Source organism: Protomyctophum bolini (assembly GCF_963924005.1).
Source record: "Protomyctophum bolini genome assembly, chromosome: 3".
In the NCBI taxonomy this organism is placed as follows: Eukaryota; Metazoa; Chordata; class Actinopteri; order Myctophiformes; family Myctophidae; genus Protomyctophum; species Protomyctophum bolini.
In genome coordinates, this window is record NC_137864.1 from 8,004,398 (window position 1) to 8,021,065 (window position 16,668).

The 16,668-nt window shown below is 49.8% G+C and overlaps 1 protein-coding gene across 1 annotated transcript; it reads left to right on the forward strand.

Annotated features, from left to right (window-relative positions):
• Positions 1-2,696: 2,696 nt before the first annotated feature.
• LOC308312026 (proteasome adapter and scaffold protein ECM29-like) lies at positions 2,697-8,216 on the forward strand (the record flags this gene model as incomplete). The annotated part of the gene is made up of 1 exon (XM_080758881.1): positions 2,697-8,216. The coding sequence occupies one exon, from the start codon at positions 2,697-2,699 to the stop codon at positions 8,214-8,216; it is 5,520 nt and encodes a 1,839-aa protein (XP_080615007.1).
• Between the last annotated feature and the right edge of the window lie 8,452 nt (positions 8,217-16,668).

A 16,668-nucleotide genomic window follows, 5' to 3' on the forward strand; every position in this document is an offset into this window, starting at 1 on the left:
ACCCATGCATATCACAGAATATGGCCCATATCAGAATATCGTTGCTGTCGGGCAGAAACCTCTTATTTCCATATTTTAACTTTTTGTGTTTTTGAGAGGTGCTATAGCTATGCCCAGCTTTGTGTTTGTGTGTACCAAAGACGCCCACCCTGAAGGGTTGACTCCCACTTCTAGAACAGAGCGGCCAATCCTCCAGGCTTTCATTTTTTGCGCCAACGAAAATGAAAGCCTGGTACCAATATAAGGCTACTGCAACAGTATCCTCAACGGCACCACCTCTAGAGTCCTCAAAAAACTCCAACACGTGCAAAACTCAGCTGCCCGTCTGCTCACCAGTACAAGAGTTCCAGAAACCACATTACACCTGTCCTCCATGACCTACACTGGCTCCCCCGTCAAACAAAGAATTCACTACAAAGTTCTTCTCACCACCTAGAAAGCTCTCAATAACCTGGCTCCCCCCTACCTCTCCGATCTTCTCGAACCCTATATATGTCCCCTCCGACCCCTCGGGGCCAGTGAAGCCAACCTCCTGAAGGTCCGCACCTGGGGGGACAGGGCCTTCTATACGTTTCTGCCCCCAACCTCTGGAATGAACTCCCCAACCATCTCAGAGTTGCCCCCCTCCCTCCTCTCCTTCAAAACCTCACTCAAAACCCACCTCTTCAAGATAGATTTCCCCAGCTGAGGTCTGGTTAAGATGCCCCCCCCCCCCCTTGTTTATCCTTTTATCTTTTTAACCTTGCAGTGATTTTGTACTTTGTTGTGTTGTTTTTTCCTTGTGTTTTTATGTAAAGCGCTTTGGGTATTTAGAAAAGCTCTATATAAATGTGAGCTATTATTATTATTATCATTATACCCACAATGCCGTGAGGAGCCACCAAGGCTCCGCCCACAACGCCAACAGCAAGAGAGGCAGGGCCAGCTGTACTCTGGAGGGCCTCATCTGTGGTGCGTGCATGTGAGGGAGACAGAGAGGCAAGAGTAAAAGTGTACAAACTGTACATGTATGCGGTTGTGTGTAATGCTTAATGAACAACTCCTGATTACAGCACTATTGGGTAGACAGAACTGCTTTCTCTTGGTTGCACACTGCGCGAGCGTGCACGTACACACACAGAATATATAAGCAAGCAGTCATGCACAAAACATAGTTTGCATTAAATACTTGATGAGGTGTATGAGTTCATCAAGCATCATTCTGCTGCTGCCACTGTGTGTGTGTGTGTGTGTGTGTGTGTGTGTGTGTGTGTGTGTGTGTGTGTGTGTGTGTGTGTGTGTGTGTGTGTGTGTGTGTGTGTGTGTGTGTGGGTGTGTGTGCATGCGCGCGCAAGTGTGTCTTCTCCAGAAGATCCTCAGTCTCGGGAATTCACAACAAACGCACACACAAACATACCACAGCATGAATGAGCACGATCTTAAACACACACACACACACACACACACACACACACACACACTATATTGCTATCGGGAAGATGTCATTTATCCCCACATTCCTCCATTCTAACACTACAGATTCATGCAAATCAAAAGCATCGAAAGTAGCAGATCCAGAAGCTCAAAACACGGTGTGAAGCAACACATTTTGAGCTTGTAGATCTGCTACTCTGGATGCTTTTCAATTTGAATCCTGCAGAAGTATAAGAGTGTTATTGGACATATGAGGTTTCCACCCGACAGAGACGATATGTAGCCTATCCATGCTCCGCGCAGTCTCAGGAGCCGCTCCTTCAGATCAGATTAGTTTGAGTGACTCGGAAGAAACTCTCCCACTGTGAGCACTCTTACTGTACCCTTTATATCTCTGAACACACACACTCAAACACACGCACGTACGCACACACGCGCACACACAGGCACGCACATGCGTGTGTGCATTATATATTTTTTTTCTTACCCGCCTCCTTTTCTGTGTAGAGACAGGAACTCGGTGTGGCTACTCCCCTTTCTTAGTCCACTTCCCCCCAGGTATTTATTCCTACTAACTCAGCACTTTCACTTTGGTTGACCACTGATGTGCTTTACTAGAGGTTCACGCACCTTGGTGCCCTCACATCTAGGTTTGTGTAAGGTGAAAATCTATACACTAAAAGCTGAATATAAGGAGGCACACTTGTGTGAAGTGAGTGGCTCTCTTAGACATCACCAAACACCGTCATATACCGTGCTCAGCCAATCAAATCGTTGCATTCCATTCCTCGGAATGTGACTACCGTTCCACCACCACCACCACCACCTGTCTGTGTCCCTTTTATGCCCATATGGAGATTTATGTATCTGTCTCTCTGTGTCCCTTTTTGGAGTTCTGTGTCGGGCATGCCCAAATATGAAGTGTTGTGATGTCAGAACAGGCCAGCTCCATATATGGAGATATAGGGGTGATCAGGTCCAGAGCCCGGGCAGAGGCTTTTGTGCTGGTTCAGGACACTCACGCACGTGTCAAATATGTTTTTTTTAAGATATTCATTGTTATGTAAACATTACATTTAATGATGTCCTTTAAGTAAGTACCCAGCCTGTCCACCAAGGTGTGGCATGCTGTAGGTCACACCTTTCGGCCAATCACATGAGGGCTGCATCATCAACGACCATATATGGCTTTGCCAGGTGAATGGGCAAAAAGCATAAACATTGCCAACGGGCCACTCTGTTCCCATCGTAAGCACGGCCGGCGCTCACGACTTCCTAAGAAGATGTCCACCCCGGATGAACGTGAAGAGTTGGAAGGCGTGCTCCTTCGCCTGGCCTACGCGGAGAGCGACGAGCAGCTTCAGGACGTCATCGCCAGGTTCCTGCCCGCCGTTCTCCTGACCCTCTGCAGCGCTCAGGACGGAGTGCAGAGCAAAGCCATGGAGCTGCTGGGCCACCTGAACAGGAGGCTCAGGAGCCGGCCCAAGGTCCAGCTCCCGGTGGAAGCGCTGCTGCGGCAGTACCGGGACCCCGCGGTCCCCCCGGCCCTCACACACTTCACCATCATCTACGTGCGGATGGGTTACCCTCGTCTGGAGGTGGGCAGACAGTGTGAACTGGCCCCTGCCCTGCTCGCCGCCCTGGAGGGCAAGCCTCGGCCGCAGCAGGACATTCTGATGCACCTGCTGATCCCTGCGCTGCACCACGTGCAGTACCCCGCTGACCCCTCCCGGAACGCTGGCCCCTTCACGCTGACAGAGAGACCCGCAACGGCGCGACTACTGCTGGAGTTCATGCTGGACGTCCTCCTGATGCCCTATGGGTATCAGGGAGGCGTGGTTGGAGGCGGTACGGTGGAGGCAGCAGGCGACGGTCTCCCCCAGCCTCCCCCAGGGATGAGTGTCTATGCTGCCAGCAGGGTGGCTGGAGAGGCCCAGTGGAGCGACCAGCAGCTGGAACAGTGCAAGCTGGGCATAGTGAGGTTAATGGAGGCCGGGCAGGTTCCGGAGGTCGACGCCGTGGTGCATTTAGTGGTCGCCTCCACGGACTCGCGACACGGCGTGGCCTCCGCCGCAGATCTTGCGCTGAGGAGCAGACAGAGCGCGGTCGACTGGAACGATCCTTCCGTCGTCAGCGGGATGTACAAGGTCTACCTGGGAGACGTTCCTCTCAGGACCAAGGGGGCGGCCGCCGTCAAGCCGGAGCTGAAACGCCGGCCGGTGAGCACCAGGGTCAAAGTCAAGATCCTGACGCATCTCCTACGGTCCCGTCTGGCGGCGGAAAGCTTCCCCGCCAACATCCAGGTTGTGTACGGTGGCCTGTTTGGAGCCGACGCCAACCACAGACTGCTGGCCCTCAGTCTTCAGTTTGTGCACCACATCTGCGCCTTCTGTCCCGACACCAACCAACCGCTGGGCCTGATGCTGCTCAACGGTCTCACCAAGCTCATTAACGAATACAAGGAGGACCCCAAGTTGCTGGGCGTCGCGTACTCTGCTGTCGGGAAGCTGTCCAGCCGCATGCCACAGCTGTTCACCAAAGACATTGCATTAGTCCAGCAGTTGTTCGAGTCCATGTGCCGGACGGGGGAGACAGACATCCGTCTGGCCATTCAGGAGGCTCTGTCCATGATGGCAGGAGCATACGCCAACCTGCAGGGGGCGGCGCTCACTGTGATGGAGGCGCTGGTTGCCGCGTACATCGGAAGGCCCGAGGTGCAGGTGCGTCAGGTGGCCATCAAGTTTGCTAGCACTGTGTTTGCACCTGATCACGTGGCCTCCAGATACCTTCTGCTGTTGGCTGCAGGAGACCCAAGAGAAGAGGTGTGCGGGGAGGCCCAGAGGGTGCTGAGGGCCTTTAACAGTAAGAGCATGAAGGAGGGCTCAAAACCTCTGCCTTCCTTCACTGAAATGGTGGTCTACGTCCAGGAGAAAGCCGCTCAGAGTATGAAAACGCCAGGCGAGTACGTTGTTGGAACCTCCACTGTGCCCTTCGACCCCTCTGCATTCAGAGAGATCATGCTGTACCTGAGGACGTGTCTGGCGTACAGTTCCGGGGGCGGGGCCACATCCACGTCCAAGAGCCAGCTGGTGGTAGACATGCAGGACGACGCACCTGCCATCGGCCGCTACGTCCGCACACTGCTGACCTCTGACCCCCGGGCCTCCCGGTCCGACCCGGTACACGTCTACGCTGACCTGCTCCAGCAGCTCCTGTCGGCCGTCAGAGGAGTCCCCGTCATGTACTGTCTTCTAGAGGTGGTGTCCGTCTGCCCAGAGAAACTGGCTCCGCGCTTTTTTGACAACATTGACTGGATTAAAAGTCTGATGAAAACAAACAAGGACGACATGAGGGAGTTGGCAGCCCAACTGTACGCTGTGGTCGTTTCCACCATGTCTGGGAACGAGCTGAAGACTGCCGTGTACAACCTTGTCCTGATCACTAAAGACAGCCATAGTCCTGAGACTCAGCATGGGGCCATCGTGGCTCTGGGCCACATGGTGGGCAGGTACATGAGGAAGAAGAATGCTGTGGATCAGCAAATGAACACCAAACCCCAGGAGGAGGAGGCTGTCATCACGGCCACCAGGGCAATCGCTTCCTTCCTTGACAGCGGTAGTGCACTTCTGGCTGTGGCAGCATGTACAGCACTGGGGGAAATTGGACGCAACGGGCCCCTACTAGTGCCCTCGGAGGGTGAGGGCTTCACCAAACTGTCCATGGTGGACAACCTCCTGGCTCGCATCCCTTCCGGAAAGGAGAGCAACAAGATGAAGGAGCGATCCATCCATACCCTGGGGTACCTCCCAGTGGGAGATGTGGACTTTCCCCATCAGAAGAGGATACTGCAGGGTCTCATGGACTCTGTGGAGGCGAAGCAGGTTGAGCTGCAGTTCACAGTAGGAGAGGCCATCACCAATGCTGCCTTAGGAAGCAGCTCTGGAGCCGGCAGGGACCCATGGACGTGCACTGAGGATGACTACAGCCCACCACTCATGTCACACGTTAAGAACAACGATGTGGTGCCGTGGGTCCTCGGCTCCATTCTGACCAAATACATATCCAGTCAGAATCCGCATGTCCGACAAGCAGCCTGCATCTGGTTGCTCTCTCTGGTCAAGAAACTCGGCCATCACGAGCAGATCCGGTCCAACCTGAAGCAGATCCAGGTGGCGTTCATCTCCGCCCTGTCGGACCCTGATGATCTGAGTCAGGATGTGGCGTCTAAAGGCCTGGGCCTGGTCTACGAGATGGGAGGAGAAGGTGACCAGCAGGAGCTGGTGTCGGCGCTGGTGGAAACACTCATGACTGGCAGGAGAGTGAAGCACGCGGTGTCAGACGACACAGAGGTGTTCCAAGGGGAAGCTTTGGGGAAAGCACCGGACGGACACGGCTTGTCCACGTACAAGGAGCTTTGCTCATTGGCCAGCGACCTCAACCAACCGGATCTGATCTACAAGTTCATGAACTTGGCCAATCACCACGCCATGTGGAATTCCCGCAAGGGAGCGGCGTTCGGGTTCCACATCATCGCCGCGAAAGCCAGTGAACACCTCACTCCCTACCTCCCCCAGCTGGTGCCCCGCCTCTACTGCTACCAGTTTGACCCAAACCTGGGCATCCGCCAGGCCATGAGCAGCATCTGGGACGCGCTGGTCAAGGACAAGACCCTGGTGGACAAGTACCTGAAGGATATCCTGCAGCATGTCATCTCTAACCTGACCAGTAACACCTGGAGGGTTCGGGAGTCCAGCTGCATGGCCCTAAATGATCTGATCCGCGGCCGCCAGGCCGACGAAATCACAGAGCACCTGGCGGAGATGTGGGAGACGCTGTTCAGAGTCCTGGACGACATCAAGGAGTCGGTGAGGAAGGCTGCGGACGTGGCTCTGAAGACACTCAGTAAGGTGTGCACTCGCATGTGTGAGTCCACGAGTGCTGCAGCCCAGAGGACCGTGGCCATCATCTTACCCCCCCTGCTGGACAAAGGCATCGTTAGCAACGTTTCTGAGGTTCGCTCGCTCAGCCTGCAGACCCTGGTGAAGGTCAGTAAGACGGCTGGTGCCATGCTGAAACCCCACACCCCTCGGCTGATCCCAGCCCTGTTGGAGGCCCTCAGCACCCTGGAGCCCCAACTCCTGAACTACCTCAGCGTCCGAGCTACGGAGCAAGAGCGGAGCGCCTTGGACGCGGCCAGGCTAACCGCTGCCAAGTCCTCCCCCATGATGGAGACCATCAACATGTGTCTGCAGCATCTGGACGTCTCTGTTCTGGGAGAGCTGGTCCCCAGGCTCTGTGAGCTGCTGAAGAGCGGAGTAGGTCCGGGAACCAAGGGCGGCTGTGCCAGTGTCATCGTTTCGCTCACGCTGCAGTGTCCCCGGGACCTCACCCCATACTCGGGTAAACTGATGAACGCCCTGCTGAACGGTGTGCATGACCGGAGCGCCGTGGTCCAGAAAGCGTTTGCCTGCGCCCTGGGCCACGTGGTCAGGGCGGCCAAGGACAGCAGTGTCGAAAAGCTACTGCTGAAGCTCAGCGCCTGGTACCTGGAGAAAGAGGACCCAGCCTATAGGTCATCGTGCATGCAGACTGTGCACGCCATCAGCCGCCACAGCCCTGATGTACTGAAGAGCCACGCCGGAGTGGCACTGCCCCTGGCCTTCCTGGGCATGCACCAGGAGGCCCCAGGCCCAGAGGAGAAGGGAGGGTGCCACGATGCCACGCTGTGGGCAGAGGTGTGGCAGGACAATGTCCCAGGAAGCTCCGGAGGCATCAGGCTCTACATGGCGGAGTTGATCGCTATTACCCAGAAGGCCTTGCAGTCTCAGTCCTGGAAGACGAAGGCTCAAGGTGCCGCTGCCATGGCGACCGTTGCCAAGGAGCAGACGGGCTCCTTGGTGGCGCCGCACCTTGGCACGGTGCTGACCGCTCTGATGCAGGGGCTGTCCGGACGCACCTGGGCGGGCAAGGAGGAGCTGCTGAAAGCCATTGGCTCGGTGGTGCGCGAGTGCCGCTCTGAGCTGCAGAAGCCCCGCCCTGGTCAGCCCGCCGTCTCCGAGGTGCTGGCGGCGGTGATGAAGGAGTGCCGTCGCAAGAAGGAGAGCTTGGCGTACAAGATGGCCGCCCTGCGCTGTGCCGGCGATGTGCTGCACAGCAGCCAGGAGGACGGCTTCAGCGACATGGCCCAGATCCTCATCCCTCTGATCAGGAAGAGGTGTCCAGAGAGCGGCGGCGGCGTCAGGTCACTGGAAGAGGATGAGGAGGAGGAGGAGGATGTGAAGGACGGAGAGCTGCGGACAGAAGCTCTGCTCTGTGCCTTCGACACGCTGGCAAAGAGCTGGCCCAGGAACCCACACACTCAGGCCGCTTTCCAGGCGGAGGTGTGCGCGCTCATGTGCGACGTGGTCAGGCGGAGCGGCTGGCGGGTGCAGCTGGGAGTCCTGCGGTGCATGAAGGCGTACTTCCAGGGGCTGGTGTTGCTCCAGAAGGACCACCACGACCACCACCACCACCATGAAGGTCAAGATTCAAACGCGCCGCTGTCGCAGATCCTCTCGGAGACCTGCGCTGCTCTCGCGTGCCCACTGGGGAACAAGAGCTACGCGTCAGTGCGGAGCGAAGCCTTGTCCGTGGTGGAGCTGCTGCTGCGGAGGACCGGGGAGAGCGGCCGCTGGGACTGCCTGATGCCCGAGAGCAGACGGCTGCTCCAGAGCTCTCTGTCGGGCCTGCTAGAGGACGTCATGCCTGGCCTGAAGGACCAGGCCCTGGAGCTCCACAGAGTCATCCAGAGCCATCAGCCCTGAGAACATGGCCTGGGATCCAGCCTGCTTGCTACATTCTGAGTTTTATTTTTTTTGCTTTAAAAAAAAAAGAATTATGAGGGGCTACGTCATACGACAGCAAAGTCTATGGATTTTTTTCAGTTTTGTTTGTTTAGAGCACTTTAGAGCCATCCAAGTCTATGAACTTTAATATTTGTTTAGAGCACACACAGTGCCCACTTTTAAACAGCTTTTTAAAAACACACCTGTATGTCAAGTGCTTTTCCTAATTTCAGTTTTATATACGTGTGTAGACCTATGTAGACCTATGTATGTAGATATGCATATATGGATATGTGTATTATTCATTTATTTATTTTTCTTTCTATCCTTGATGTGTTTTGATGTGATGTTATGCTTTGTTATTTCTGATGTTCTTGATGTTCTTTATGATTGTTGTTTTTAATCCTGTCTGTAAAGCACTTTGTAACTTTATGTTTGGAAAGGTGCTATATAAATAACATTCATTCATTCATTCATTCATGCACTTTAATGTTTGTTGAGAGCACTTTAGAGTCTATGAACTTTATGTTTGTTTAGTGCACTACATGACGACATACGACGCCATGTGGCCGATATAAATACACTGTGCGCCCCTCACTTCACACGAGTGTGATTGTTTGTTGTTTTTAGTTTTTTTTTACCTGGCTTCATATAGTCTGGAAAGCCTCCTATAGTCTGTGCCCAAACGAGAGAAAATCACTCACAGCTTCTGATTGATCTGTGGGGGCTGGTTGGACCAGTGTTGTCCAATGTAAGACTCAAGTCACTTCCTATAATGGATATATGAGATATGCTAACTGAGAAAAACATCACAGCTGTGTGAAGTGAGGGGCGCTCTTATCATCGTACATCATCAATACGTAAAATAGACACTATGCCTGTTTGCTGACGTAAAATTATCCATTCATTGTCAATGGGAATGTAATGTTTGTGTAAGACAAAAATAGACACTAAGCTGATTTGCTCAAACAATATTACGTAAAATTCTCCATTCATTGTCAATGGGAATTATGTTTGTGTAAGACGAAAATCTACACTAATAGCTGAATGTACTGCATGTAACACTTTGTCTCTTGCGGGTGGAAACTAAAAGCTGTTACTAAAAATAGCAAAGAAATAGCAGCTCTACAAAGTGAAAATGTCGCTTAGCTTGTAGATATTAGCTATTAGCTTGGCTATTTTAGCTATATATTTGTATGTGTGATAGTGTATAGTATTACGAAATAGGGCATTCATTTATGGGGGAAAACAACAACATAAAAATATGGAAATAAGAGGCCAACAGCACCGACTTATTTTATGAATGCACAGCATGTATTTGCCCTGGGTGTGAGAGATTAGTACTGACTGAGCGGGTGGAAAATTGTATCATTCCTATAGGGTTGACAGCTTATCAGTCCTAGGGCTGATATATCAGTTATGAGCTGTAGGGCTAATACACAACAGTCTAACTCTAACTAATCGGTGCACGCGAAATTGCTGCTGCACACTAACCTCAGTGCACAAACAACTCAGCATGGCAAACATGTCTGCCACATTTGCTTGTGTTTATGCCATGCTATTTTGTCGTCTTTTTCCCAGTCGTCTGGTTGCTCTAAAAGAAAAAAATAAAATCTTCTGCAGCCAACATTTCATTAGAAGTGTAATGGCAATTTATACCTTCCAGTGTCCTGTAGATTGCACATTCAGGTAGATCACAGGAGTGATCCTACGGAGTAAAGGCCACATAGTAAAAGGTATCAATATTGCAATGTAGAAATACTAGAAGTAAAAGTCCAGAATTCCCAAATTGATTTGAGTAAAAGTACAAAAGTACTGGCATCACAAAATATACATAAAAGTACTAAACGTAAATTTGCAGAATTATGCAGAATGTCCAATTTCACAGGTTTCAAAGCGGATCTACAAGCTCACAATGTGTCGCGATGCAGTGTGGTTAGCTGCCATTCTCTCTTCTTGCCAGTGGATCTGGTCCGTTGCTCTGTCTCTGTCTGCATCTGATAATAACTGTTTGGCTCCCCAAGCTGGCTTCACTGACTCTAACACCAACAGCCATAAACGATACTGTATGTCATTGTCAACCCAGGATTTGTATAGTTATTATGGGTCAAGCCCAAAGGGCAAAGGGCTTGTTTCCCTGATAAATTCTGCCATTTTAGCAGTTTTGGCAGTTCTGTGCTATCGTTCTTCACGAAATTTCGGCAATATGGTGAAGGGCCGTTTAGCTGATCTGACTGTGAGGGAGAGGTTGTATAGGGTTGGATCAGGCTTTATAGACGAAGTGGATGCCATACCTTTGGTATGTGCAAAGCAGATGCTGTGCATAGATCCACAGATTCCACACACATAGCTCCCGTTTAGAGGATTTTCTTTAATGTTCATTTTGAGCAACACAGGCACTTCATCAGCCTTATCTATATTCACTACCTCATCATTAGTCTGACTATAATTATATTGATGTATTTCATGAAATGAATGTGTTTCTTATGGCGCTGCAGAACTTGGCACCATATGCACTATCTTTAAAGAGACAGCTATAGTTCCTGCACTAGCTGTTTCTTTAAAGATAGCCCACTGCATGCTGTGCTGAGTTTTGCAAGCATACACAGTCACACAAGAAAGGTTACTTAATAGACAATATATTAGCCCTTTATTTGACTTAATTAGATGTTGACAACATAATGAGCGGTGAAATCTCTCTTTCTCTCTCTCTCTCTCTCTCACACGCACGCACACATGCACTCGCGCGCACACACACACACACACACACACACACACACACACACACACACACACACACACACACAAATGTACGCACACAGAAAGTGCACCAGGCTATTATTTATTTCTTCTTATAGTATATTGTAAGTACATGTCCATCATTCTCTGTTGCGGGATGATATGGTTATACAAAAGCACAATGAAAAGGTTGCTTGCAGCAATTCAGAGCTCAGCGCAGCTCAAAAGCTGCCACAGATAAATCACTCCCTCCAAACGACAGTCTATAACAGTTCTCGTATAAAAGAAATCATCGGGGAAAGAAAGCCAAAGGGGCTTCTCGCCATGATCTGGCTCACCACCAAGCTCCGGGAGAATCCAAGAGAATTGATTGGTCACTCGGTGCTAGGCGATGCTGCTGTTATATCCGTTGATCAGTTGTTTTCTCAAACTTAACCTGCTCCATATACTCCTGTGCAGCACATCTCTGTTGGGTGTCCAAAACTGTTACTTTTCAGGGTTCAAAAATGGTTTAGTAGCAGATCCACAAGCTCAAAACGTGGCGCGTTTCGAGCTTATGTGTATCTGCTACTTTTGATGCTTTGTGTGATGCTGTATTGTGATGAGAGTCATAATTGTGTTAATGGGGGGCACACACAAAAAGATATAATATGGAGATGACCAGTAATACATTATATATCCTAGTAAGAAGTGATACAACAGTCCTAACCTTGTTTAAACTTTCGTTTATTTTAAACCTCAAAGAAAACTTCAATCTTTAGAGTGCTTAGTCTAAATAAAATGCTATTTTAGTGCTACATAAAATGCTTTGAGCCTTTGCATATGCCTGTAAGGTCGTGGGGGCTAGGGCAAGTGCTACGGGGCATGATGGAGTCTGAAGAGGTGGGTTTTCAGACTACGGCGGAAGATTGGCAGTGAGACTGCAGTTGTGATGAGCCAGAAGCGTTGCCCCGGCGTTTTCAGTGAAGGTACTTCCAGCTTCCCTGCGTTTGATAGAGTGCAAAGTCAAACCTGCAGTATAGTTTCCTAAGCCTTTAGTCACTTTCAAGCTGGCTTCCATATTTTAGGTATGGCAGTCAGCTACTGCCGTATTAGCCCTATAGCGCTGATAACAGTTATAACCAGCCCCCGATATCAGTGATATGGAGATTACATACAAGTCAAGAGAAAAAGCGAAATGAACCATAAAGAGATGTGAGATGGGACAAGACGGGCAAGTAGTAATGAGGAGGAAAATGGGGAACGTTCGCTTCTATTGAAGCCTAATTTATTATCTCTGTCGGGTGGAAACCTCATATGTCCAAAAAAAACCAGAACTGTCACTTTTCAGGATTCAAATTCAATGATTAAGTATCGGCTACTTTTCTGCTACTTTTGATGCTTTTGATTATTTTGTTGTGCTTTTACCGTGTTTGATGCTTTTGTGTGACACTGTAGAGTTATCGGGCGTTAATGTCCATTAAAAAACACAAACAGTTAGAATATGGAGATAAGAGGTTGCTGCCTGACAGAAACGATATACTTTGTCACACTGCCTTGTCACGTGTCAAGAAATCGGAAATTCTCAGCGAGAAGCACAGACATGCGACAAAGTATAGATCGGGCTTTAAATACTCCTGCTGAGATGCTGCTGATGCTGAGATAATACTGGTCAAACACAGAGAGAAAATATATGAGAGAGAGAGAGAGACTGTTTATGCCATTGTTTCATTGTTTGTCATTCACTTATTGTTGATGTATGTTGTATGATGTATCATGTACAGTATGTACAGTATGTATTATACTGTATGTTATTCACTTGTTGAGAGAGAGAGAGAGAGAGAGAGAGAGAGAGAGAAAGAAAGAACAAAAAAGGACTCATGAGCTGGATAGAGGGAGTGGTGACTGCTGCAGCAAAACAAGGACTGATGTCTGGGAGTTATTTTCGAGACAAGGGGACTCAATGATTTGAACCGACTGCTCCATTAGGGACAGTGACAATTGTGCCAAAGGGTCTCAAACTCTGTCGCCCTTGCTCTCCCTGTCAGTTTTCACTTCCAGATCTCTTCTTCACACTGTCTGTCTGCCTGCCTGCCTGCCCGCCTGCCTGTCTGCCCGCCTGCCTGCCTGCCCGCCTGCCTGCCTGCCCGCCCGTCAGAGAGCAAAACTCTTCATGCACTCTGACATCATCATCGCACTGCCACTCTTGACATCATCACTTATACTTTTGTTGCGTTCACACGAGACATCTGCAAACATCCCAGCGTATTTGTCGCTTTGTATATCTGTTGCTCACACGGTCGTTGACGTCATCAGGCATGCATCCGGCGTATCTACGTGTGTCGGAGGCGTGGCAGCTGGCAGGGGAGATTGAGAAAAAAACAACAACGATCCAGCATGTAGCTTTCATGGCTTTGCATCTGGAAGTTGAACCTGGGTCCTGTTCCATGAAACTTGGATTAACTAATCCAGGATTTAGGCCAAAACCAGGCTTTTTAAATCCTGGTCTTTACAGCCTGGTTTATTCCGTTCCACTAAAGCCAAGCGAGGCTTAGAATGGGCGGATTTAGCGAGCCAGGATCATAAAGCCTGGCTGAATAGACAGCCTGGCTTTTTTCTGTAGACCCATTCGGTGGAATGATCCTTCTTCTTCATGGGGTATTATGGCAGTTTGCATCCTTAATAGTTGCATTACTGCCCCCTTCTGTATATCTCAGTATCTTTACTAATCTATTCAATACTTACTGATACAAGGACTTGAATAAATACTGCTGCTGTAATTAAAGAGAGAACATACTCTCAATAGTGGATAGACTGAATGATTAACTACCCCAAAAATATAGTTTACATTTTAACTATTAACAGCAAACATATTCTGGGGAACATTCACCAAAAGCAGCTGATCTACAAGCTGTCATGATGTTGTGCAGCCTATATATTTTGGTTCTTTGATTTTATATAGTGCTTAAATTAGTCCTTTAATGCAGACCGATAAAATAAGGCAACATAAACCCATAATAATTGAATAAACAGTAAAGACATCAGGATTAGGTTAAACCTGGCTGTTAGCCTGGTCCGGAGCAGGCTAAATCCAAAGCATTAGTTTCCATGTTAACTAATGTAGCATCACTTTTACGAAACCGAATCAAGCCTCAACATATCTGTGGGCGGCTGTGGCTCAGGAGGTAGAGCAGGTCGTCCAATGATCACTGGGTCGGCGGTTCGAATCCCGGCTCCTCCTGTCCACATGTCGCAGTGTCCTTGGGCAAGACACTGAACCCTACATTGCCTCCAATGAGTTGGTTGGTGTGAGCTTGCCACCATTGGTGAATGTGGGAAGTGAGGACGCTGGCGTCGACTGTTCGCCGCTTCACCTCCCAATGTATGAATGAATGGAACTTGGAAAAGCGCTATTCATCCAGGTTAGTTAAATTAATCTGGCAAGATTAACCAGTTTCCATGAAACCGGTTAATCGCTGATCCAGGATATATTAAGCCAGGATATCTGTTAAATCCCGGCGTAATCTCTAATCCAAGTTTCGTGGAACAGGCCCCTGCTCAGCTTCAATGTATAGCTTTGTTTTTGCAGCAGCTACAAACGTCAGATGTATCTTTGTATCTTCATGTTGCTGGCTTCCATTTGAAAATGAACGGTATACTGTATGTATGCATCTGCCCGTGTGAACACGCCATTGGAGATGCACGATATAATCTGTAGCGTATCAAAATCGGCCATATCGGCCATAAAAATGGCATATCGGTAAGTATTCCCCGGTGTCCTTACATCAGCAACTTACTGTCTTTCCCACGGGTACGCAGACAGACGGATATGCACCACGCACCGCATGTGGTGTGCACTGTGCACAAACACACACTCATGTACATGCATTCACTCAGTGGATACTATAGTGCTGAACTACTGGCTCTAACCTGAGCTGACAAGGCAAAAGAAGACACTTGTCGCACCTGCGAGCTATAGCATTAAAGGCTGATACTGCTGTATCAACACGCACAAATATGCTCAGACACGCCTGGTCATCAAAGCAGAATGTTTACCATGATGAAGGTATACAATGAAGGACAGCTTGACGACAGAACATTGGCTGGAAGCCTCAATTGACCTGTAAGTAACCTGTAAGTAATCTGCTTGCCGTCACCGGCACCAGTGAATAAAGTCCCAGCTTGTCCTCTGTTGGAGATAAAGGGGACAGACAGATTAGTTGGACGGCAGTGCGTGACAGCATCAGGGGCAAAGGGCAGAGATGTGCTCTGCTGGGCACAGGGCAGAGATGTGCTCTGGGGGGCACAGGGCAGAGATGTGCTCTGGGGGGCACAGGGCAGAGATTTGCTCTGGGGGGCACAGGGCAGAGATTTGCCCTGGGGGGCACAGGGCAGAGATGTGCTCTGGGGGGCACAGGGCAGAGATGTGCTCTAGGGGGCACAGGGCAGAGATGTGCTCTGGGGGGCACAGGGCAGAGATGTGCTCTGGGGGGCACAGGGCAGAGATTTGCTCTGGGGGGCACAGGGCAGAGATTTGCCCTGGGGGGCACAGGGCAGAGATGTGCTCTGGGGGGCACAGGGCAGAGATGTGCTCTAGGGGGCACAGGGCAGAGATGTGCTCTAGGGGGCACAGGGCAGAGTGTTATTTAAGATTTATTTCAACCTTTATGAGAACATGAGCAAAAAACGTCTTTGGTTTTGGTTCCTCGGCAAGTCAACATGTATGTGCGCGCATAATGTTTGTAGTCGTAATATAATTGCAGATGTCCTCAAAACAAAACAATAGGATTTAGGTAAAATGTCAATGACATTGCTACACTATGTCGATCCATCAATCCAACATTTTAGTCCCAAAACAAGATATCTCGAGAACACTATACCAGTTGGATTATCATGGACTTTGTTGTGTTGTGCACCTCCATTAGCCTGGTTTCCAGCTTGATTAGCTACTCACTCTGGGAAGGGTCCTATCTCCAAGGTAGGCAGGACATGTAAAAGGGAGAAATCGGCCCGAGTATATTCTGATTGGTCTGTGGTGCAGGTTGGGGGAAGAAACACCAGTTTGACGTTGTATCAATGCATACTGCATAGCTACTGCTGTTGTATTGATGATACATAATGATTGTAATCAGCCCCTTTGAAAATGTAGGTTCCACACAGAGATTCCTCCAGACTAATATCTACGCAGTGATATTATTCTGGCCATGCCAGGCTAGTTTAGTATGTAGTGGGTTGAACTTTCCTAGTCGTAATGTGATGCCCCAATCACCCATATTCAGGACAGCTGAGACACCTGGCTGCTGACTGAATAAAAGGGAGCCACACCCAGCCATCAGAGTAGCTGTGTTCCTGGTGGTGTATTGGGGTTGTTGGTGCAAGAGTGTCATTAGGCTGGATTACTGCAACGCACTGCTCATCGGGATCCCTAGCAAGAGGCTCCAGTACATACAAAACAGTGCAGCTAAGATCCTGATGAGAGTGCGGAAATATGACCATATTACACGGTTTACACCCACCCTCCGTTCTCTCCACTGTCCATCACCTTCAGGACCCTTCTTACACACCAGTGCATCTACGGAAATGCCCCCCCCCCCTCCCCACCTCAAAGAACTCATCGCCCCTAAACCCGCCACTCGAAGCCTCCGCTCCTCCAACACCCATCGTCTCCCCGTCCCCCACAGCAACCTCCGCACCATGGGCGACCGGCCTTCTG